Below are 26,098 nucleotides of genomic sequence, written 5' to 3'. Positions count from 1 at the left end.
GTTCATCTGAGATGACACGCTGTGGCGACCCCGAAAGGGACAAGCCGAAAGAAACTTACTTACTTTTTGGGGGGTATCATCTTACCCTCTACATGAACTAGTTAGTCCATTCATGCAATAGGAAACAGCCCCACAGGAAGAAGCTGTCACCACGATCGTTCACAGTAAGAATGGTGGTAGCCAGGTAATGAGCAGTGCCTCTTCTTCTCCAAATATGACTCTTGCAATTGAGGCCAAAAAGTCATATTTTGATTTCATCAGATCATAGAACTTTGTTTGTGCAGGTCTGAGAGTTTAAGTGCCATTTGCCAAATTTCAAGTGGGGTACCATGTGCATTTCAGTGAGAATTGGCTACTGTTTGGCCACTCTGCCATAAAGACCTGATTGGTGGAGGGAGTTAGCAATGGATGACCTTCTGGATTGTTGTCCTATATTTGCAAGGAAATTCTAGGTTTTTTTTTCACCTCTCTGACCAAAGCTTTTCTTTCCCAGCTACTCAGCTTCGTCAGACGGCCAGATCTAGGAAGAGATTTCTTCATTTCTGAATAATTGAGACCACACTGCTTTTTGGGACCTTCAGTGCTGCTGTCATTTTTTTGTATACTTCCCAGATTTGTGCCTAGACACAATGCGGTCATAGAGGTCTGTAAGATTATTCCTCAGATGTCGTTGCTTGGTTTGTGCTCTAATATGCATTGCCAAATGTGTGACCTTATATAGACAGGTGTTTGGTGTTCCAAATGATGTTCAATACACTACTGTATTTTCCAGACAATATGTTACTTTTTTCAGGCGCGGTGAACCCTGCGGCATATTTTACGATGCGGCTAAAATGTTTATTTTGTCGCTAAGCGGCTATTAGTTTAAAGGGCCACTGTCATGAAATGGATGGTTTTTAGTATGTTATTAATGGAAAAATGGCAGTCGATATGGGCCCATGCGTTTTTTCACCACAAAACATGATTTTGACATACAGCTTTTTGTAACTCCCGCCATGAAAATTCTCTCGGGATTTGTTTTCGAGAAGAAGCAGGAAGTGACGTAAAGGACAGAGGCTGCTTCGTCGCTTCGCCAGCGAAGGCTGCGCTTCGAACCCGCGGACTGCGGCTGTTCTGAAGAACCCAGCCGACAATGCCTTACTCAGCCGCATGATTGCAGTAAAGCGCCGCAGCTTGTCGGTGTTGTTCATCACGTAATGCGGCTTTCAACAACCTCCTAAAGCAGCACGGCTCGGCTCCATTATAAGCCACCACATCGCAGAAAATGAGCCACACCGGCTGAGGTGGCGCGGCTTCAGCGAAGGCTCCGCGTCAGGCTTGCGGGCGGCGGTGGCTCTTAAGAACGCATCCAACAATGCCTCACTCAGCCGTGTGCGCGCAGTAAACCGCCCCAGTTCGACGGTGTTGTTCATCGCGTACTGCGGCAGCTATGAACAACCCCCTAAAGCAGCACGGCACGGCTCCGTGATAAGCCACCCCGACGCCGAAAATGAGCCGTGATGGCTCATCTCCGCCACGGAAGTGGATCGGACGGGGAGGCGGTTTGGCCGTGATCGCACATCATGTGAATATGGCTCGAAACAATAGTCTAATATTTCCCGGTAACTTGACTCGGTTGTATGGTGTTTTCCTTTTCGAAAAGAGCTTCCGTGTCAGAAGGGGCGTGTTCGTCTCCCATAGTAGGGTGCACTGCATGTTTTCATTGGCGAATGTCCGGGTGACATCACGGACAGAGGATGCAGCCAATATGGCGGCCACTTGGATGTCATCGAATGACACTTCTGTAAGTTTGCGCATGGATGACGCGCTCTCTGCTCACATTTGTTTTTTCGTAGACGATGAAGTGAATAATGTTATGTATTTTGCCTTACAATATATATTTTAGAATGTTTATAGGGATGATACTTGACCTTTAAAAGTACAATAAAAACCTGTTCAAACAAAATGCTTAAAAACGTGTCTGTTCCCTGTAATGCAGTCGAGTTTGGCCATGCACAAATACCTCCAATGTGTGTTGAAAACTTTCAGTGCCCGTAGAAGAATCTATCTCAATGATGCATAGAAGAAGAATTTACCTAAATTGCGTTGAAGAATCTACTTTAATTGCCCGTAGAAGAAGATGAAGCTACCTCGAGCATGCGTGGCAGACGGTGCTAGTTGTTGCTGACCTCTAAAGAGGTTGCAGCATATGGACACAAAATATATCAGCCTCTGAAATGGAAAACTTGACCTGATTCAGTCGTAGTAGTTGTAGGAAACCTTTAAAGGTTATGAGATTGATCAATAATAAATAAAAAAAATTCTCATTTTCCCTAACTGTTATGCACAGAAAACAAGTGCCCCATGGATAAAAAAAAACGCATAATCTAAAAGAATTACGACAAACCGGAAGTGATGCTGGCGACCCTTCCATGTAACTTTCCCCTTCTAAGTTAATGGCATTATTAAATCTGGTTTAAAATGCTCAGTCATCTGGGAGGGGTTCAATGTCAAGCCGCTGCTCCTCCGCATTGAGAGGAGCCAGAAGAGTTGGCTGGGGCATCTGATTTGGATGCCTCCCGGACGCCTCTCTGGTGAGGTGGCATGTCCCAACGGAAAGAGACCCCGGGATGACCCAGGACACACTGTAGAGACGACGTCTCTCGGCTGCCTTGGGAACGCCTCCGGATCGCTCCGGAAGAGCTGGAAGAAATGGCTGGGAAAAGAGAAATCTGGGTATCCCTGCTTTAGCTACTTCCCCCTCGACCCGACCCGGAAAAGTGGTAGAAAATGGATGGATGGATGGATGGATGGATGGATGGATGGTTTCAAATGCAGCCCTATCAGGACACAAGCCAGTGCAATCTGTAGGCAGGTCCCAAGCCCGGATAAATGCAGAAAGTGCTGTCAGGAAGTGTATCCGCCGTAAAACTGTGCCAAACAAATATGACCGTTCATCTAAAGAATCCCATACCGGATCGGGCATGGCCTGCCCCCCTGGCACCATTAACCTCCAGGGCGTTGGTGGAAACTCAGCTACTGTGGGCTGAAAACAAAGAAGAGGAGGGAAGCAAATTCGTCGGCAGAAGAGGAATGCACAGACCCTACAACTTATTGTAGGGACTTTGAATGTTGGGAACTATGACAGAAAAGGGTCAGGAGTTGGTTGACATGATAATTAGGAGAAAGGTTGATATATTGTGCATCCAAGAAAGCAGGTGGAAAGGAAGTAAGGCCAGAAGTTTAGGAGCAGCGTTCAAATTATTTAAGCATAGAGTCGATGGGAAGAGAAATTGAGTAGGAGTTATTTAAAAGGAGGAGCTGGCTAAGACGATCTTGGAGGTGAAAAGAGTATCAGATCAAGTGATGACGCTGAAATTTGAAATTGAGGGTGTGATTTATAATGTGATTAAAGGCTATGCCACACAGGTAGGATGTGACTTAGAGTTGAAAGAAAAATTCTGGAAGGAACTAGATGAAGTCGTTCTGAGGATTCCAGACAGAGAGAGAAAGAGAGTTGTGATTGGTGCAAGTTGTAATGGATTTGTTAGTGAAGGAAACGGGCGATGAAGACGTGATGGGTAACTACAGCATTCAGGAAAGGAATTTTGAAGAACAGATAATGGTGGACTTTGATCAAAGGATGGAAATGGCAGTAGTGAACACTTTTTTCCAGAAGAGGCAGGAACATAGTGACTTACAGAAGGGGAGGTAGAAGCGGGCAGGTTGATCATATGATGTACAGACGATGTAATCTGAAGGAGGTTACTGACTGTAAGGTAGTGGTAGCTCGAGTGTGTAGCTTGACAGCATAGGATCGTGGTGTGTAGGACGACTCTGGTTGTGGGTAGGAAGATTAAGAAAATAAAGATAGAGCAGAGAACCATATAATGGAAGCTGAGAAAGGAAGAATGTTTGGCCTTTCGGACAGGGCTAAGAGACGCTCTCGATGGACAGGAGGAGCTCCCGGAAGTCTGGACTACGACAGCCAAGGTGATCAGAGAGACAAGCAGGAGAGTACTTGAGGTGTCTTCTGGAGGAAAGGGGAGAAGGAGACTTGGTGGTGGAACCCCAAAATACAAGAAGTCATACACGAAAGAGATTAGCAAAGAAGAAGTGGGACACTGAGAGGACCGAGGAGAGGCAAAAGGAATACATAGAGATGCGACGGAGGTCAAAGGTCAAGGTGACGAAGGCTAAACAAGAGGCATATGACATGTACACCAGGTTGGACACAAAAGAAGGCAAAAAGGATCTCTACACGTTGGCCAGACAGAGGGATAGAGATGGGAAGGATGTGCAGCAAATAAAGGTGATGCAATAGCGATGGAAATATGTTGACTGGTGCCAGTAGTGTGCAAAGTAGATGGAAAGAGTACTTTGAGAAGTTAATGAATGAAGAAAATTGGAGAGAAGGTAGAGTAGAAGAGGCAAGTATGAATGACTGGGAAGTGGCAATGATTAGTCAGGGGGAAGTTAGAAAGGTACTGAAAAGAATGAAAAATGGCATGGTGTTGGCCCTGATGACATACCAGTGGAGTTATGGAAACAATTTGGAGAGGTGGCTGTGAAGTTTTTGACCAACTTATTCAACAGAATATTCGTGGGCGAGAAGATGAAGAATGGAGGGAAAGTTTGTTCTTTCCCATTTTTAAGAACAAAGGCGATGTTTAGACCTGTGAGAATTATGGAGGAATAAAGTTGATGAGCCACTCCCGACAAAGTTATGGGAAACAGTCGTGGAGGCTAGACTCAGGAAAGCATAGGACAGACAGGATAGTATCTGCAAGCAGGTAAGGGTGATTAAGGATAGCGATGGAAATGTGTTGACTGGTGCCAGTAGTGTGCTCAATAGATGGAAAGAATACTTTGAGTTGAGTTGATGAATGAAGAAATTCAGAGAGAAGGAAGCGTGAAAGAGGCAAGTGTGACTTGTAAACTACGGGCTTCATCTTTGTGCGTGCGTGTGCGTTTGTGTGCGTATATATATTTGTGACAATTTTCTGCAGGGATGTCGTCATTTCTACATTTGCCTGTGTCATGGTTTTGCCTATAAAGCATCAACAAAGTGTTGTTAATGTGTCTGTGTTGTGGTTTTCTCTCTAGACCAACAGGACTTAAGTATGAGAAGGCCAAAGAATGGAAAATTCCCTGCGTAAACGCTCAATGGATGTGTGATATTCTGTTGGGAAACTTTGAAGCACTTAGACAAATTCAGCACAGCAGATACTCAGTTTATACACATCCTGAGCCTCTCGTGCCAAACCTACAGCTGGTCCAGAACCTGCTTGGTATGTAGTATTTTGAGTCACTTGTTGTGTTTATAAGATACAAATCCAATTCCAGGGAAGTTGGGACGGTGTTTATAACGATTAAAAACAGAATACAACGATTTACAAATGATGTTCAATTTATAATTGAATACACTACAAACTGATCAACTGTTTTTAGCAAATATTTATTAACTTGGAATTTTAGTGATGCAACATGTTTCAAAAAAAGCCGGGACAGGTGGAAAAAAAGATGGATAAAATTGAGGAATGCTCATCAAACACCTGTTTTGAAAATTCCACAGGAGAATAGGGTAATTGGGAACAGGTAGGTGGTACAAGTTGGTCTAAAAAGAGCTTCCTTGAATTGCTCAGTCATTCACAAGGAAAGATGAGACCTTTTGGTGAACAAGTGCGTGGAAAAAAAAGTCAGAACAGTTTCAGGACAATGTTCTTCAATGTACAATTGCAACAAATTTAGGGATTTCCTCATTTGTGTTCAATAATATTAAAACGTATGGCGAATATGGAGAAACCACTGGATGTAAGTGGCAAGATGGAAAACCAGCATTGAATCCCTGTGACCTTCCATCCCTCAGGTGGCATCAAAAGTGTCAAGGATATCACCCACATGGGCTAACAAATACTTCAGAAAACCGATGTTAGTAAATACATTTTATTGCTAAATCTGCAAGTGCAACTTAAAACTCTTAAACTCTTAAAACTCAAAGCAAGCACCATTTATCAGCAACACCTAGAAACGCCACCTGCTTTTCTGGGCCAAGCTCATCTTAGAAAGACTGATACAAACTGGAAAACTGTTCTATTGTCCAACAATTCCACATTTCAAATTGTTTTGGGAAATTGTGGACATCGTATCTTCGGGGCCAAAGAGGAAAAAAATCATTATGGATGCAAAGTTCAAAAGCTAGCATCTGTGATCATATGGGGCTGTGGCAGTGCCACTGGAATGGACTTAGACATACAGTATGTGATGCTGAAAAGGTACCGTATTTTCACAGCTATAAGGTGCACTTAAATGTCTTGAACTTTCTCCAAAACGGACAGAGCCCCTTATAATGCGGAGCGCCTTATATGTGATCCATTGCTCAAAATTTGTAACCGACTGGAAGCATTTCGTGCTGACAAGCTACGTATGTAAAGGAAAAGCGGACTTGTGAGAGGACAGCATGTGGAAGTTACAGGACAAAGTGTGAGCATGGAGAGGACGCTAAATGCACCCCCCCCCCCAGAAGGTACATAATGCTGGAATGTGTTTTGTGCTAAACATAGCTTTGGCTAAGGTTCCCCAAAAATGGCGCCAACAAAGAGATTTGCTTCCAAAGATCAAAAAACCGCCATGAATAAACAAGCGCAACTAATGAACTCGGAGCTTGCTGTTATACTGCGAGCCTACACAGCGAGGTGGCCCAAGTTGGAAGAACAACACGAGCAATGGATTAATTAACGAAGAACAAACGATCGCTGGAAATCGCCGTGAACAAAATAAAAGTGAAGTTGGGAGCGATGGGAAAACAAATGGGGAACACAACAATATTAAGAGGCAGCCCCGGGCGAGTTACTCCAAAATTTCTGAAAGGATTGTGGATGCTTGGGCTAACGTGTTTGCTTCCACTTGAGAAAGTTGAAAAACGAGCTTTCCCAAGTCAAGAAGACCAAGCTGAATTTCTGTGGAAACAAGATGAGGTGGCCCAAGTTGGAAGAACAACACGAGCAATGGATTAATTAACAAAGAACAGTCGCCGTGAAAGAAAAACAACAAAGCAACTTCATTCGCTGGACATCAACATGGTAAGCAAAGTGAAGTTGCGAGGGGCGTGGGATATACCATATGAACAGTGAGTTCGGTTGTACTTTATTAATGTATTTAATAATGTAGCTATACTATATAGCAATACTAGTTTAAAGCATACGGTAGCATACTTGCATGCTATTCAAAAAGGCACCCAGAGAAAAACTTGACTTCGGTTGTCCTTTAATGAAGTATTTAACATTGTAAACAGTGAACTTGGTTGTACTTTATTGAAATATTTAAAAAGTGTGCATACACGCTACTGTATGGTTTCGGTTAGTATCTCTACACAGCTATAATGTATAGCTACATAGTTAAATACTTAAATAAAGTACAACTGAAATCACGATTTACACTGTTAAATATGTCAGTAAAGTACGTAACACTGAACTCGGTTTCCTATCCAGTACCTTTTTATATCGCGTGCATGGATGATCCCGTATGCTTTAAACTAATGTTGCTATATAGCTATATCCTTTGCAACGCTAAATGTGTATGTAAATAACGTTTGAAGTGCATGTTTTGTGTCAATTATTTCTTCGCTCATTGTTTTGTCATCTGCTGGTTGTGCTGTTCTGTTTGCTCTGGTGTAAAGATTTTGGTTTGGTGTGAAACCTTGGGTGAAGATGGTGTGTTGACTCATGACTCGCTTCCACTGCTCGTAGTGGGGAAAAAAAGTGTAAGCTCGTTCTTCTGCTTGGGAAAATAAAGGTGCAATTGTGCCTCACTGTCACGCGAGTGCCACGCTGCCTGCGCCTAATAATACAGTGTGCCTTGTACGTGTGTTAAATACTAGAATTGCACCCACATTCGAGACTGCCCCTTTTAATACGGTGTGCCTTATAACCATAAAAATACAGTACATACAGGTTTTGGAGAAAAATAGGCTGCCATTCAAGCAACGTCTTTTTCATGGACACCCCTAGTTATTTCAACAAGACATTCCCAAGTAACATTACAACATTGTGGCTTCGTAATAAAAGAGTTTGGGTACCAGCCTGGCCTACCTGCAGTCCAAACCTGTCTACCATTGAAAACTTTATGAAGCATAAAATACGACAATGAAGACCTCGGATTGTTGAACAGCTGAACCTGCACATCAAGCAAGAATGGAAAAGAACTCCATACAAAGCTTTAACAAAAGTAGTGTCCTCAGTTCCGAAATGTTTATTGAATGTTGTTAAAAGAAAAGGTGATGTAACACAGTGGTAAACATGATCTAACCATTAAATTCTAACTTAATGATTTGTTAAAAAATAGTTCATCAGTTTGAACATTAAATATTTTGTCTTTGTAGTGTATTCAATTCAATAATGGGTGAACATTATTTGCAAAGTTTGTAAAATAAACTATGATTGTGTAATATAAACTGTTTTGACTGTTTAATTTTTATTTGTTTTAGGTCCTTGGAGAACACCAATCAAAATACCTAAAGAAGCTTTAGCGGTGAGTTTGTTGCAGCCCCTTCTGGGTTTTCTTTTCAAACTGTGGTGCCTTGGGATACAAGTAATTCGCTCTGAGACTATACACCTCCTGGAACCGTCACCTTATTGTGGTGGAGGGGTTTGTGTGTCCTAAAGATCCTATGAGATAAGTTGTCTGAGCGTTCACGCCCCTGGTAGGGTCACCCATGGCAAAAAGGTCCCAGGTGACCAATGGCCCAAAGATCCCTACGATGAATATTAGAAATTTGAAATTTGCCTTGCATGTACGCAGGTCACCAGGGCCCCTCTTTGGAGCCAGGCCTGGAGGCGGGGTCGAAGAAGACGACCCATTGAGCCTGGTCGGGCACGCCCCAAAAGGGTATAGCAGGTCCCCCTTACCATGGGCTCACCACCTGTGGGAGGGCCCATAGGGGTCAGGTGCATTGTGAGCTTTGCGGTGGCCGAAGGGAGGAACCATGGCCATCCGACCTTGGTCCAAGGGACATTGAATCTAACTTCTCTGGCAGGGAAGGAGTAAAGCTGTTGTGTAAGGTTGAGAATTTTCGACTGGATACAGTCTGGTTCACCTCCACACACTGCTTGGGCTCTGGTACCAGTCCTCTTTAGAGGGCTTGGACTCGCATCCAATCTGGAGTTGACCACTTTGAGAGGCGCCAAGCAAGCGGGTGTACCTATTACACTTTTAATCAGAATAATCTTTAATGGCCAAGGGATTACTTGTCATCTCTACTCAGGCAGCTGATGGGCAACGGCTGCTCAGGTGGAATGCAGCTTTGGCGGTCGCTGTCCCAAAAACTTGGGCATGGAGAGATTGGTGATGCCATGGAGGAAGACTTCCGGATGGCTTTGAGGAAATTCTTGTCCGCAATCAGGCCTCTCAGGACGGGGAAGCAGTCCACCATCAACAGTGTGGTTTTTGTCCTGGCCATGGAACATTGTAGCAGCTCTTCACCCTCCTCAGGGTCCTCGGTGCATGGGAGTTTCCAACACTACATGCTTTGTGGACTTGGAGAAGGCGTTCAACTATGTCTCTCAGGAAGTCCTGTGGGGGGGTGCTTCAGGCGTATGGGGTACTCAACTCCCTAATACAGGCTGTTTGGTCCCCGTAAGACCACTGTCAAGACTTTGGTCTGCATTGCCGGTACTGAGGCGACCCTTTGCGAGTGATTGTATTCATTACTTTTATTGCTAGAACCTCTTGGCGCACCGGTGATGTAGTGTTGTCCGTTTGGTGGCTTCCATATTTTATCTCTGCTTTTTGTAGCTCATGTGGTTTATTCAAGCTGTGATCTCCAACTCTAACTAGAGCCATTTGCACCCGACTGTGAAGTGGCTAGGATGAAAATCAGTACTTCCAAATCTGTGACCATTGTCCCTCTGTCGGAAAAGCGTGGTATGCTCTCTCCAGGTCAGGGATAAGATCCTGTCCCAAGTTGAGGAGTTCAAGTATCTTGGGGTCATGTTCATGAGTAAGGGATGAATGGAGCGAGAGATCGACATGTGGCTTAGTCTGCAGTGAGGCAAACTTTGTATCAGTCCATTGTGGTGAGGAAGGAAGAGGTCTCAATTTAACGGTTGACCTAGGTTCCTACCCTCACCTGTTTTCATAAGATCTGGGCTGTGACTGAAAGAACAAGTTCCCGGATACAAGCAGCCAAAATTAGTTTCTTCTGGAAGGTCTCTGGGCTCTTCCTTACAGATGGAGTAAGACGTTTGGTCAGCCGGGATGGGCTCAAGAGTACAGCTGCTGTTCCTCTTCTTCATTTAGAGAAGCCAGATACTGTAAATTATTATGCACATCTAATTAGTATTTTTCCCTTGCACCTCCGTGATGAGGTGTTTCGGGCACTTCCCACTCGGAAGAGACCCTGGGGACACCTGAGGACAACCTGGAGAGATCATGTCTCCAGGTTCGCCTCGGGATCTCCCTGGAAAAGCTGAATGAAGTGGCAGGGAAGAAAGAAGTCTGGGTGTCGCTGCCAAAGCTATGACCTGACCTTGGCTAAGCGAAAGAAAATAAATGGATCCATTGATGGACCATGCACTAAAATGAATAGAACTACTACTTGTACTTCAGGGAAAAAAAAAATCATAAAAACATAGAGTAAATAATTAAAACAAAACAAAAACTGTCACACAGTATTAATTGAATGCTATTGTGCTTTTCCTTCTGTTGTGTCTGCCTTGGGTATCTGGGGGCAGTATAAGACCGCAAGAGGGATATACTTTACACTTAGATGTTGCAACCTAGTACAAAACTAACATTAGTCGCTCCTCACAAGAGATAAATATATGATGGCGAGTACTGGTATAGTATGTCGATACGTGCCGCTGCACCATTTGTGTTCAATAAGTTGCTTAAAGCTTTATAGATCCACAATGTAGATACCATTTAGCTTCTTCACCATTTGCTTGTCAACGGAGTTTGCCATTGTTTTAAGATTAATTGGTCAACCAACAGCTGGTATCTCAAAACTCAATCACATATCTCAAGGCACCACTGTACATAAAACAGTATATTTCTAGGTCACATTATAGTCTGATTAATAACTCTTGATCTCCTGTCTAGTTGACTTGTCTTTCTTTATTTTTCTGATGATGATCTATGGTTTAGAACCTGCAGCTCTTCCAGAAACAGAAGCTGGCTGACTCCACTAGCCAGCCAGCCAACAAAAAAGCGCGGTCAGTTCAGCATATCTCACTCCAGCTTTTTCACACTGTTGACTTCTTTCTTGTATCCAATGTTGATCTTGTGGATTGTTTTAACAGATTGGAGGAGATCCAATCCCCCAGTAAGAAGCTTCCCCCGGAGTCCACTCCAAGAGTTATTTTCACAGGGTTTGAGCCAACGCTAGTTCAGCAATACACAAAGGTAAGTCTGTTCAATAGTCCTTTTTAGCAGCAGTCTCTCGCCAATGAACAGGAAAACAAAATACACAAACATTTGTGGGGGAAACACATTTGACAACTTAACTAGTCCCAACTCCGTAGCCTGTGAAATCAATACACTTTCATCGGATGCAGGTTTTGTTTTTTAATCATCCTTAACTTTCATTGTGCTTTTATATACACAGTATTGCCAAAACTATTCGCAGAGCTGAAATGCTCTTTACAGAGTGTAATTTCAATTGTTCCGGATATTGGTGGGAAAATAAATCCAATGTCTGACATTACTGGCCAGTACGACACAGTTTTCGCTCACCGTGACGAAAATTTCATGATTGTCAATGAAATAAGCACAATTTTAGTTTCGTTTTCTTAAAAAGGGGGGAAAATGCTTGGTGCATGCTATTTTATTACGTCGATGACAATGGGATGTCACAAATCTCATCTACAGTACTTTGATTCAGGCTGCAACTGCATCCGCCATTTCAAGGAAGTGCTGTTAGTCATGTGATATAACATGAATGAAGCTGAGAGGAAAAAAAAGGCTTGCGCAGCAGGGCAGGCCTCCCATCAATTTGCAGTAAGACTGAGACTTCGGGTGAAATAATCCCAATGTATGTATCATGTATTGTTTATCGTAGTGATTTCATGTGCAAATGTGCACATGGACAGTTAACGAGTTTGTAAAGTGAATTAGGACATGGCTTTATTGAAGACCGGATAAGCATGGTATAGGTTACAAAAGCAAACAAATTATGCAAGTGAGTCGCTGTGGTGGCGACACCCTGACAAGAAAAAACTGCAAGTCACTTGTTTCATGTGACGTACGTGACAAGATAATTTGATGTATGCTAATAGTTGGAGACGGGTTTACTGATTGTTTGTGCAAACCCTGCTAAAAAAATTCTATAGAACATTTCTAAACAATTTCTATACAAACATTCTATATAAATGCTATAGAACTTTTGGACCCAAGTTCTACAGAACTGTTCAAAAGAAATTTTTCTATAAACTTTGTTCTGAAGCTCTACAGAACTGTTCTAAAGAACTGAAACGTTGCTTGTACATTGAAACCTTTATTATGCAGTGTGAAACCAAACTGTTTTTCAAACTACAGACAATTCAAAACAATTAGGTTATTCAGCCCACAGTAATACATGCTTGTTTAACACTTAGAACAAATAACTTTTTGCTCAAATTGTTTCAAACAAAATAAAATATAATATTCCACTATGTGAACTTTAACTATGTGTGTCTTCTATTTACTGTCCATCCTGGTTCCTCCCGTCCTGTTACCTGCCACTGCCACCGTATCTGTCAGGCGCATATTTCAGGGCATGACGTGGCCGCGCTTCGTACATCACTCAGGGTCCCCTCATGGTTTCTCAAGACACATTCTGAGTTCAAAATTAAGAGACTTGGTTATTATTACGTCTGGCAAACACTATAAGCTATCAGTTAGGAATCTATCAAACATAAGAATACATATTTTGTTTATAGAAACAGTGACGAAAGTTCTCCGAATTTTCCCGGAATTCCGGATTTTTAAATTTTCATGAAAATTGCTCCCGAAAATTGAGGAAACATTTCCTAAAATTAATCCCAATATTAGTTGACAACATTGAACGGAAGTGTGTTTGACTACGTTGTTCTGCTTTCACGAGCGTAGCCATGTTGAGGCACTAACAATAGTAACAGTAACGCCCCTCCCCTCGCATTCTCTCAAGACGTCGCTTATTTTGTGTGGTGTTGACATTAATTTACGTGTTTATTTCATGAACGTTGTTCACTAAAAAAGCTTGGTCCAGAACAACCGGTATTCACCTGGAAACAGGAAATTCAAGTTAACTGTACTGAGCATGTACGAAACCGCATGTTCAGAACTGCTTCACGTAATGCGAGTGCATTGTCGAAAGTCATCAACATCATGAGCCATGTCAAAAGGAAATTCAGTTACACCAGGAGTGCTCATTGCGTCAATCGTGTGACAGCATAAAAAAAAACAAAAAAAAAAACCAAAAGACATTAGATTATCATCCACCTCATCGCTTGATTTAGGTGTGGCCAATACGTCTAGCGCATGCACATAAAGGTGCGTTCTAGCCGGCCTCCTACTTACGGCAATCATGGCGATGCATGCTCACCACCCACCCCACCCCACAACAACACATCACGATTGGCGAATGTTTGTTACAATGCATTGCTAGCTTGTTGCCACGAACGCAGGTTATGTTGAACTAAATTTTCAACATTTTCGAAACATTGCGGTTATAGACCGTTCATGTTTATTCCTTCACAGGCCAGTGCATTTAACTTTTCTTCAGATAAAGTTTGTCAGATCAAGAATTTTTATTGATGAAATATTTTAAATACCATTTTATATCATGTTCTACTAATATCAGTTAAATCGCGAGGCAGTGTGACGGTGACAAAACAAAAAAAAAAACCTCGTCGCTTGATTCAGGTGTAGCCAATACGTCTAGCGCATGCACATAAAGCAGGGTTCGCACGCGGCCCTAAAAGTCTCTAAAAACCCCTAAATTTTCAAAGGTGCATTTAGGGGCGCCTAAAAGTCCTTAAAATCTGCAAAAACCGGTCAAGCCCCTAAAAAGGCCTTAAATTGAAAAAAAAAAATCAAAGGGAAGACCTCTACCGCCAAATTTCTCCATAAAAAATAAATTAATCTTTTATTTAAAAAAAAAAAATAGCGATCCGTATGGCGTCCAAAACAGCTGGAAATTGTCAACGGAAGTCACCGTGTTGACAACTAGTCGCCATCTTGTTGATATTCCATTGTTTGTTTCCGTGAGTAGGCATTTCACTTCATCTTCGTTACGACGTAGCGTAGTTCTTTCATCGATCCAACTTGTATCACGGGGAAGTGCATTTTTCAAGAAGCTTGGGTTGAAAGTAAGGAGTTTGGGAGCTGGGTTCGTCGAGATCCAAAAGATTGGCACATGTTTTACTGCCATCTGTGCAAGCAGAGTTACCAGCTTGAAAAGATGGGCGTCAAAGCGCTGGAGTCGCACCGGAAAAACAGGAGACACGCTGATTTGGCGAAGACTCGCTCATCTTCCGTTGGTATGAATCTGTTTCTAAAATATCAAGATAGTGAAGCATCAACTTCAGGCAGTGGTACTAGCAGTGCATGCGCACTAGGGATCGCAAAAAAACGCTTACTTTTTACGTTTTAACCGAACAGCTGTAGTAAAAAAAACGATTACCCGGTTTTAAAACCGGTACCATTGTGGTGTTTACATAATTCACCCGCGGGACCTCGAGTTGGGGTGTGAGGTTCCGCACGGACTGTTTTTGTTATTGCTCTTCCGGAGTGACAAGTTCACAGAGTTCCCCCCCGTTATGTGAGTAGTGTTTTGATGTCGAACAATAAAACAAGTTTACTCCCATACTTTGGAGCGTTTCCTCGATGCCATGTTTGTTTCTTTGATTTAACTGAATGTTCTTTTGAGTCCAACTTTACTCTAACAGCGAAACTTGAAAAAAGTGGAAATGATGTTGAAAAAGTAACGCAATCTGGAGTACCGGAACCGGAAGAAATGATTGGAAATTTTAACCGATTTCGAAAGTACGATTATGGTTTCGGTTTTAAAAAAAACGAAAACCGGTTATAACCGGTTATTTGTAACCGGTTGCGATCCCTAATGCGCACCTACAGTTGTCCAGCCAGAAGTCAGGCTTTATGAACGTAGTTCAATACACGAAGACGGACTCGTTAAATGCAGAGATCGTGTGATCTGCAGCCATTACAGTTACAAATCTTGTGAAAATAATTCGAAGGTGTTTGCAGTCATGTTCCCAGACAGTGACATTGCTAAAAACTACCACTGTGGGGAAAGGAAGACTTCGTACCTGGCTACATTTGGCATCGCTGCCCACTTTTCATCTCTACTGCCTCAAAGCCAAAAAAGCCAGAATAGAGACTGACATATCTACGCTTATTGAGAAGGCTGACAGGCTGTGTGAGGAGGCAGAAGAAAAGAGGAATCTGAGGTTTATCACCGAGGCTAATGCACTCAGAGGCAGGACAAGAGAGCCACTTTGGCACCTCTGCAGCAACAAATAGAGGAGGCACTGGGTAGGCTCAAGGAGCTCGAGTAGGGGTGCTGAAACAGACATCAGTAGAAGACATTTGTGTATATAGTTGCAATTGACCCCTCCGTACAGGGAACTTAACCACGCCTCCCGAAGTGACGTCACGCCACGTGCGCTGACGTAGGACAAACAGTAAATATGGCAAATACAATACAATACATTCTGAACTGAGACAGACTCCATGCTTCTGATTTCATTCAAATCAACGATATATTATAGATTCTAAATACAATACATTCTTAACTGAGAGAGACGCCATGCTTATGATTTCATTCAATCATTCACACGTAGCAATGTTATGCTAGCGGAGAACGTCTCATTCATTTATACGAGACGTGTATTAAAAATCAAATTTAGGGCATATCTTCGTGCAAACACAGTCTGGTTAAGCTTCGGCCGCGAGCCAGGAAGAAATCGATACGTTTGTGCAGTCCGATCATCGCTAAATATCGCTCAACAAAGAATAAGTGTGTCAATCATTCACACGTAGCAATGTTATGCTAGCGGAGAACGTCTCATTCATTTATACGAGACGTGTATTAAAAATCAAATTTAGGGCATATCTTCGTGCAAACACAGTCTGGTTAAGCTTCGGCCGCGAGCCAGGAAGAAATCGATACGTTTGTGCAGTCCGATCATCGCTAAATATCGCTCAACAAAGAATAAGTGTGTCAATCGTTCACACGTAGCGGTGTTATGCTAGTGGAGAACGTCTCATTCATTTATACGAGATGTGTATTAAAAATCAAATTTAGGGCATATCTTCGTGCAAACACAGTCTGGTTAAGCTTCGGCCGCGAGCCAGCAAGAAATCGATACGTTTGTGCAGTCCGATCATCACTAAATATCGCTCAACAAAGAATAAGTGTGTCAATCGTTCACACGTAGCGGTGTTATGCTAGCGGAGAACGTCTCATTCATTTATACGAGACTTGTCATAAAAATCAAATTTAGGGCATATCTTCGTGCAAACACAGTCTGGTTAAGCTTCGGCCGCGAGCCAGCAAGAAATCAATACGTTTGTGCAGTCTGATCATTGCTAAATATCGCTCAACAAAGAATAAGTGTGTCAATCGTTCATACGCAGCAGTGTTATGCTAGCGAAGAACTTTGAATTCATTTATACGAGACGTATTCAAAATCAAATATAGGGCATACCTTCATGCAAACGTGTTCCGGTTGATATTAGATGGATTTAGTTGATGATGCGGTCTTCCACAACGTTTGATCCATCGAAGGCATTTTTCGTACTGGGTCTTCGGTTTTGGAAAGGGTACGAATCGAACTCCACCAACTAGCCTTTCAGGATACCTGTCGTCACAATTACAAAGTCCGTGACTACACCTCTTAACCATATTTTTTGTTAAATAACCCAAATACGCGATAAAACGCTAACTAAATCTGGACCATTCAATGTTGTCAGAGAAAATGGCGGGAGCAAAAACGGGCTTTGGTCTATGCAGATCTCTGGCCTCTGATTGGTCAGTGACGCGGATTGCGCAATATCCACGGAGGGGTCAATTGTAGTTAGAATCTGTTTTTCTGTATACTGTTATGTGAAGACGTTGACAATGGTCATATCAATGAGAACTACCACAAGGGGCGACAGGTGATCACTGTCACAGGTACTGAGATACTGGAAGATTTGATGAACCAACGGTGATGGCACCATTGGGTGACTCTTTTTTCCTTACTCTTGATTTTCCACGATGGCCCTACATTTTTTCCGTGTCAGCCCTGAATTTTTCGTGTCAGCCCCTAAGAATGCCCCTAAAAAGCCCTTAAATTTATTTGGTCAGACTGAGTACGAACCCTGTAAAGGCGCATTCGAGCAAGCCGGCCTCCTATTTATGGCAGTCCCATGGTGCGTGTGCGCCCCCCCACCCACACACACACACACACACACACAGCACTATGTCACAATTGCCTACAGGAATGTTTGTTCCAATGTATCGCTAGCATGTTGCCACAAACGCCGATTATGTTGAACTAAACTTTCAGCATTTTCAAAACATTGCGAGTATAGACAGTTTGTATTTATTCCTTGACAGGCCAGTGCATTTAAGTTTGTCAGATCAAGAATTTTTATTGATGAAAAATTTTAAATTCCGTTTTATATCATGTTCTACTAGTATCATTTGAAATTGGAAATGATCATTTCTGAGTTTTAAATTCGAATTTTCTATTTTAGTTCAGTATTGTGTTTTTAATTTACAGTTATGTTATATTAATCCAGTAGGTTATTTTAAGGTCATCCCTAATCACACCTGCAACTTTATCTGTGAGCATGACTGACCACACCTGCAGATATGAAATATATATATATATATATTAAAGGGAACTCATTATACTATTAGTATTACTAGATCTATATCTGAGATAGTGAGTGTCAAGTTGTGATAGAGTGAGATAAAGTGAGCAATGTGGTTGAGTGTATCAGTACATCGCGACGTAACAAGTTCGAGACTTGAACGTTAATAGTAATTACTACAGATCAACTTCTTAATTATGTTAACATGTTTTGCTGTACGGTGTAGAAATTCTCGGATATTTTTTCGTGTATATTCTATATCTATACTATAATATGTATAATGTGGGGAAAATGACAATTTTAGATGTCTTTTCACTGAATAGTTTACTTAATTCATTTGTGTTGAGATAAGATGGCATATTTTAAGCATATTTTAATGACAAATGTGATTTTGTGCTATCCAGTGATAGAGGGATGGGGGGCAAAAAAAAAATCTGGGCTTGGCCCTTGGGGAACTTCTGCCCAATTTTTTTTTTGGTCAGGACTTAAAAATGTTACTTTCAATTTTTGTCTGAATTTTGTTCATAGATATCGCCAGAATGCACCACAGCCATTTTTTTTAAAATTTCCCGGGGGGGGGGGGTCATGACCACTGTGGGGATTTGCGGGTTTAGACCCTATGCGTGTTCACTAGTCGAGGAAGATATGATCAATGATTAGAAAAAGTTAACAGCAAATGGATTTATTACAAAGGAATGTGCAGTACAGACCTCCGGGTCTTATCTAGGTATCTGCCGCACACGAGACGTGCGTCTTCTGGCAGGATATCCAAAGAAGACAAAAGCTGCCCAGTAACACAAGGTTTTTATATGTATGGGTCCATGGTAAAAATTTCAAGGACATCATTGTTCAGAAGTCTTCAAACAGCACACAAAATACTTTCAATTGTATCAATAAATGCAATATCGTTTGAAAGTTAAAACAAGTACAAAATCTTCACCTGATTCTCATCTGTATATTACTGGTAAAAAAATATTACAAAAAAAAAAAATATATATATATATATATATATATATATATATATTCTGTACAAAATATTTAATATTCAATTATTTCTTCAGGATCTGTTTATTCTCCTTGAGGGTTACCCATCCAACTTTCAACATTTGAAATTTCTGAAAATCATAAAGAGGATGGCAAAATTAGCAATTAGTTTGTTGTTAAAATTAAACTCAACAACTTTGTTTTGTTTGGTGGTGGGTAGCTCGAGGTTGATGGTAGATGTCTTGGTTTTGAATGTCTTAGAGTTCTTCATGGTGACGGTGAAGCACCTGTTCCACTGCCTAAAACAGTATGAATGAAACAGAATATCATAGTAACCAAGTTTTTTTGTTGTGCTCTTTGGACCAGATTTCTTCTTATAAAGTGCTTTAAACAGATGATGCATTTACTTTCATGGTCTTGCAGGGTAATTACAGGACTGGCATCACTTTCCGAATCCTCCACTTCAAGAGGTTTTTGTAGCTGTAAAGAAAATAAACCATGACCTGCAATATCACATCACTGAAAAGTTGACAGATATAGTCATGACATCAATTCATTGAATTCCTGGACACTTTGAAAAATTAAAACAAAACATCCCAAATTATACATTTATATAAAAAAAATACTACACTGAATGACACTGTTGATATGCATGCAGAGAAAGAATTAAATGAGACATGCCAATTATGATTTCACTATGCACAACTGGGGAAAAATAACTTACTGGTCACTTTTACTATTTCTGTCTTATTCTACCCCAAGGAAGTTGGTCGGGTACCATAACCACTTGTGTTAGTTTAAAAAAGAACAGATATTTTGGATTAATTATAAATGTAATCGGCACAGCCGGCACCCGTAATTGATGGAATATATATTCTCAATGGTGGAGGCCAGTATTTCAGGATATTTAAAATATATTTGGTTGAGTAGCAACTTTCCATCTACTAAATTTGCGTACCATTCTCAAGATGAACGTATCTTTTCTCCGGAGGATTTGCCAAGGGGACTTTGACGGAAAAATAGGTCAATATATTAATGTAAGTAACAAATTTTTCATTACACGTGTTCTCGTTCAGGGTGTACCCTACCCCCTGCCCGTTGACAGCTGGGATTGGCTCCAGCACTCATGCGACCCTCGTGAGGATAAGCGGCGAAGAAAACGAATGGATGGAAGTTAAAAATACTTTCATTGGAAGAAGCTTTGAAAACCCCTTAATATGTTACTTAAATTATCTCAGTAGCTCAAACAACAAAAGTTATGATTTAAAGATTCGGAATATGGGGTAATTATGGTATTGGTAAAACAATTGAAAAGAACAATCAGTTGTGACCTTCCCAGTTAATTAGGATCTTCAAAATCTCATGACTTTTTTGTTTCTCAAATAATTTTCATCCCTTGATTATTACAATTTGCACTTTTCATTACAATAGCATATAATTTCATGCAAAGCACCAAAGCCGGCAATTTTACTACATTTGCAACGCGACCAACATTTTTGCGAGCGTCAAACAGTGCGAACGGTCTTATCACTTTCATATTTCACTGCTACTACTATTACATCTACTACTTACTTTTACATCTGTTGATTGAGTGGTTTTCACCACCCACATCTTTAAAACGGTGGAATAATGGTTCAAATCCGGATTTGTTCAGATGACTTCTCCTTGGTCTATTTGGCCATTTGGTTGATAGTGATTGAATGTTTGTGAAAGTAGTGCCCTCTTCAACACACTGACAGCTGGTTTCTGATTTTTCAAGATGTAGGCTTTATAATAGTGGGTTGTCTTACATGATGGACTTGCCCTATTTTGAAATCTCCATAGTCATGACAGTGTTTATATATTGTAACAAATACTTGATGCATTTCATTATGCAACTTAAGCATGTGTATTAACTCTGATGTTGCTTGATAATTGTTCTACAGAAATTTCCTGCACAAATTCTGTAGAAATTTGAGATCAAGCACTGTGCAACTTTCTGTTCTTCAAACCTTTCTAGAGAATTTCCACAGAAACATTTTGTTCTATAGAAAGTCACAGCCAAAGTTCTATAGAACAAGTTGTTCTACACAAACTCTATAGATTTCTTTAGAATTTCTATAGAACATTTTTAGCGGAGAACTAATGCTAACATTAAGAATTAATTGTTTGTTTACTGAGTGACTGACTCCACTTATGTGGAGTTTGCATGTTCTCCCCATACCTGTTTACGTTTTCTCTGGGTACTCTGGTTTCTTCCAACATCCCAAAAGCATGCAACGCAGGTTCATTGAAGACGCTAAATTCCCCGTAAGTGTGAACGTGACTATGAGTGGTTGTTTATACGCTCGTATATCCCCTGCAATTGGCTGGCGACCATTTTAGGGTCTACCCCGCCTCTCGCCGAAAATAGTTGGCATAGCCTCCAGCACGCCTGCGACCCTAGTGAGTTTAAGCGGAACAAAAGATGAATAAATGCTACTAAGTGACAGTTAAATAAGTGGAAAAAAATATATATTTTGCTTTTACTGTGGATGTGTCCTTAATAAATCTAGCAAATGTCTTTTTCATTTTATTTTTTTTCTTTGTCAGTCTGCCAGTGTACATTTACAAGGCAGGAGGATAACTGCACTTTCATTTTAAAATGGTAAAGGTTCTAAAAAGAATTATAAAAGTGACGTACAATTTATAGCTCTACTGTGATTTTTAAGTTGCAACTGTAAATGAAAACACATCATATTGTTGAACATATACACATTTTTTACATCTGAGATTGTTCATTTGATTTAAAACGTGTTTGACAACAAAATTTGTAAATAATAAATATGAATATTTTCCCAAATTGAGCTTGAATAATGTGCACACAAAAAAAGTTGGTAAAAAGTTGAATTGTTATCTCATCTCTTATAAGAGATCAAATTGGGTTGGATGGGGCCGTGAACTGAAATGAGTTTGACACCCTTGGTTTTCCCTCTGCAATTAAAACATCTTAAACTCTTCAGGAAATGCCTTCAACAAGTTTTAGGAGTGTGTTTAGGGGAATTTATGACCATCTTTCGAGAAGTGTATTTTTAAGGTCCAACATCACTCATCTACTATCAGTGTCATCCTCCACCATCAGTGCTCACACTGATGTTGGACAAGGCCTGCCTCCCAGTCTTTATAATAATCCAAGATTGTTCTATAAAGTTTAGGTCAGGGTTGTGCAGGCTCATCAAGTTCACCCAAATCAAACTCTTTCATCCATGTCTCTATGAACCTTGATTTGTGCACTGATGGACAGTCATGTTGAAACAGGAAGGGGTGAGACTGTTCCCACAAAGTTGGAAATGTCCAAAATGTTAGCTCCTGAGCTCCAGTGAAACTTCACTATACCAAGAGATTTTGGACATCCGAACAGTTTAGGGATAATTTGCACGTGTCTGTGCTACGGGGCACAAAGCAAGGTCCATAGAGACATGGGTAAGAGATTGTTATGGATGAAGTTAATTAGCCTGTACAGGATCGTGTTCACCTGATTAAACACCTCTGGGTTGATTTCAAGTGGACAGTGAGCCAGAGCCTCTTGTCCAACTACAGTGTGTAATAATATTCTGGAAGAATGGGCAGAAATTCCCTTAAAGTTACTCCTACGCCCTAGAAAAAAGCCTTCCCACCAGAGCTGGCGTTATTATAGCCAGAAACATCATTTAACCATGTGCATTTAGAATGGGATCGCACTTAATATCATATGTGAGTCAAGGGAGGTAAGCAAATACTTTTGGCAATATAGTTGTACAAAATGTTCTAGGACTGTATCAAAACCCCTAATTCATGCTTCTTCCCTCAGTCGCTGTATGCTTTGGGTGGTGAAGTAGCTGATGGCAGTCTGAAAGCGACACATCTAGTGGCGAGTAAAGTCAAGCGGACCGTTAAATTTCTCACTGGGATGTCTGTGGTGAAACACATTGTCACCCCAGAGTGGCTTGAAGAGAGTTGGAGGTGCAAAAAGTTTGTGGGTATGTTTATTTGGACCTGACCAAAGTACACTGGATGCTTCAATTTAAATTTCCAGTTAGCTGATATCGTGTGTTAGCATTTCATTCCTTAAGCCCATGTCGTGGTGATTTTTCTCGAGTTGTAGCTATGGCTAACTTGGATATACTTCACCTGTGTTCCAGATGAGCAGAGCTACATTCTGAGGGATGCAGAAGCTGAGGTCTTGTTTGGGTTCAGTCTGGAAGAGTCCCTCAAGAAAGCCCACAGTTCACCACTCTTCAAGGTTATACAGTGTCCCCCGTTATTCGCAGGGGTTACATTCCTTAAACCCCCGCGAATTACGAAAATCTGTGAATACTGGATGCAGTATTAATACTGAATCCCTATGTATATGTACCATATTTTTGCTACCATAAGATGCACTTAAAAGTCTTAAATTTTCTCCAAAATCGACTGCACACCTTATGTGCACAATTGTTTTGACTTGTCCACTTAAACACACTGGTTACATTGTTATCATGTATGCTAGCACGTTTTAGTGTGCATGTAAGCTATGATGGTGCTCACAAGGCAGAGAAGAATTGCTTTTTACATCTGTGAACAGAAAAGGCTTACTTTTTCCCCACAGAATGCCTGTTTAGGCAGGTCATTACTGACGATGTACACACTCAGTGTCACAGCGAAACAAAAATGATCACACTACAGCAAACAGAATAGCATAGCTACCAAATAATAAAACAAAAGAATAATCCAAGAAATAATTGACATAAAACATGCACTTTAAACGCTGTTTACTTGCTCCCAGCATGCTGTACGGCTTTAAGGAGGTCCTTATTGCCGAAAAGTCTGCTGGGAGTATCTATATACCATTTAAAGGGCATGTTATGTGTCAATTATTTCTCGAGTTATCCTTTTGCTTTATTATTTGCTAATTATGCTATTCTGCTCTCTGTCGTGTGATAATTTTAGTTTCGATGTAACACGGTGAATGTGCACATTGTCAGTAACGAACTGCTTAAACTGGGAGTGTGTGTCAATGTCAGCTTCTTCTGCTAATAGATGTGAAGCAAAGTAAATGTATTTATATAGCATGTTTCAAACACAACATAACATGATTAAAAGGATTTGAATACAAAAAGATAAAACATTTCAAATGGGAACAACATGAAAATGAGATACATATTTAAAAAAAATAAAAGTACAATTAAAAACAGGGTACAGTGCAAAAAAATATTAAAATTGGAAAGCATGAAAAAAAACTTTTTCAACCTGGATTTAAAAACATTCACACTTAGGGCTGACCTCACCTCTGTAAGCATGTCTTTCACATATTCAGGACCTAAAACATTTAGTGATTCATAGACCAGTAGCAGAACTTTAATTTCTATCCTAAAGCTGACTGGAACCCAGTGTAAGGACTTTAAAATTGGAGTTATATGCTCTGACCTCTTTGTTCTGGTTAGAACCCAAGCTGCATCAATGAGCTGCAGCTGTTTATGGTCTTTTTTGGGAGTCGAGTCGGAAGACCATTCCAGTCATCAAATCTAAAGTATGGCTGAGCTTTTCCTGGTCTGCTTGACACATACAAGACTTCGCTTCAGATGGTAAAAGGCAGTTTTTGTGACTGATTTCATATGACTGTTGAAAGTCAGGTCATAAGTTTTTGGACTTGGTCTTTGGTATTTAAAGATAATGAGTTCAGATATTTACTAACAGCACTTCTCTTTTCTTCATTGCCAAAAACAATTATCTCAGTTTTGTTGAAGAAAATGTTGGCTCATCCAGTTATCTGCTTTCCACAGTGACACAACACCTCAATTGAATGGAAGTCCTCTGGTGACACTGCTAAATATAACTATCTGCATTACTAAAATAGTGAAAATTAAAGTTTATTCATTGCCATTTGTTGAGATTGAGCACTTCCAATGGTTAAAAATGAGCTCCTTTCCTACAGGTAGGACCGAAACGATTTAAGGAGCATTCTATTTAGTCGTACCCATATTTCTATTCAACAGTATATTATGATCTACCGTATCAAAAGCCACACTGAGAAACAACAAGACCAAAATTGACACCTTTCCCAAGTCATTATAACCTCATATCATTTAGCACTTTGATAAGAGCAGGTTCTGTACTGTGATGAGTTCGGAAATCTGATTGAAATTTCTCCAAAAGTCCATTTAAATTCAAGAAATAATAACTTTCTCAAGAATGTTTTCAATGAAAGGGAGATTTGAGATGGGTAAATAGCTTTTTAATATGAAATCATCCAGTGCTCTGCTTTTTAGACGGGGCTTAACAGCAGCTACTTTAAAACCTTTAGGAAACTCGTCAGACTGATATGTGCAATTAATTATTTGCTGCAAATCAGCTAGCACTTACTTCACAATAGCTTTGAAAAAGTCAGATGGCATTGAGTTGAGTCAGCTTGTTGATGGTTTCAGCTGTTTCTCCACAGTTTTTTGGTCAACTTTATCAAATTCTGCCAAGGTAATAGTTTTCCTGGGTGTATTCAGATGTAGAATCATTTTATCATTTTACTGATTTGTGCTGACATTTGACCTGATGGATTGTATCTTTTCACGAAAATAACAGGCAAACTCATTGCATCTGTCGGCTGTGATGAGTTCTGGAGCTTTCTAATTCAAGGGGATGGGCGGGCATTGTGAGCTTGTCAGCCTCAGCAGAGTGGAAGTATTGTTGAGGTTCTTACTGATAATTTCAGAAAAGTGTTGCTGTCTAGCCCTGATTAACTCTTGGTTAAAATTACAAAGACAGTCTGTAGCGGTCATAGTCAATTTGGAGTTTAGTTTTTCTCAACTTCAGTTCTGCTTTCCTACACTTTGATTTAGAGCTCTTGGCCATCATTGTGCTCCTCCATGGTGTTCGATGTTGCCTCAGGAAGGTCTTAATTTTAACAGGAGCGACAGCGTTCATGGCATTTGAGATTTTCGAGGTGAAATTGTTCAAAACCTCATCTGTCTCAGCATTCAGTCTGTGGAACAGTCACAGTCTCCATAAACTTAGTGGTATTGCTACTGTCATTTATGTATTTTTTCTTAATAGAAATCAATATTATCTGAACTTTTGGAAAAATCTGTAATTCAAAAAATACACAAATATGGTCAGAAATAGCAATATCCTTTTTGTCAATCGATAGAATTTCAACATCCTTTGAGATGACCAGGTTTAAGATATGACCTTGAGTGTGAGTAGAACTCTTAATATGTTGGGAGAGGTCAAATGTGTCTTGTCAATATAAATGTTAAGTCCCCTGTTATGACAAAATAGTTGTACTCAGTAAAAATACCAGTTCTGACAAATCCTTCATAAATATTCT

The 26,098-nt window shown here is 40.6% G+C and overlaps 1 protein-coding gene across 5 annotated transcripts in view; it reads left to right on the top strand.

Moving 5' to 3' along the window:
* paxip1 (PAX interacting (with transcription-activation domain) protein 1) overlaps nt 1-26,098 on the top strand; it is a 104,891-nt gene that overhangs the window by 57,214 nt on the left and 21,579 nt on the right. For all 5 annotated transcript variants that reach the window (XR_009797656.1, XM_061838702.1, XM_061838703.1 and 2 more), the window contains 6 exons: nt 5,086-5,270; nt 8,465-8,508; nt 11,122-11,189; nt 11,277-11,379; nt 22,610-22,778; nt 22,941-23,041. Coding sequence is in view for 4 of the 5 variants with exons in the window: in XM_061838702.1 (XP_061694686.1) it covers nt 5,086-5,270; nt 8,465-8,508; nt 11,122-11,189; nt 11,277-11,379; nt 22,610-22,778; nt 22,941-23,041 (670 nt within the window). In the remaining variant the exon portion in view is untranslated. The remainder of the gene's footprint in view (nt 1-5,085; nt 5,271-8,464; nt 8,509-11,121; nt 11,190-11,276; nt 11,380-22,609; nt 22,779-22,940; nt 23,042-26,098) is intronic.

The sequence above is a fragment of the Syngnathoides biaculeatus genome, chromosome 13 (assembly GCF_019802595.1).
Source record: "Syngnathoides biaculeatus isolate LvHL_M chromosome 13, ASM1980259v1, whole genome shotgun sequence".
Lineage (NCBI taxonomy): Eukaryota > Metazoa > Chordata > Actinopteri > Syngnathiformes > Syngnathidae > Syngnathoides > Syngnathoides biaculeatus.
The sequence above is the reverse complement of the archived record's forward strand: the minus strand, read 5'-3'. Positions and strand labels throughout refer to the sequence as shown.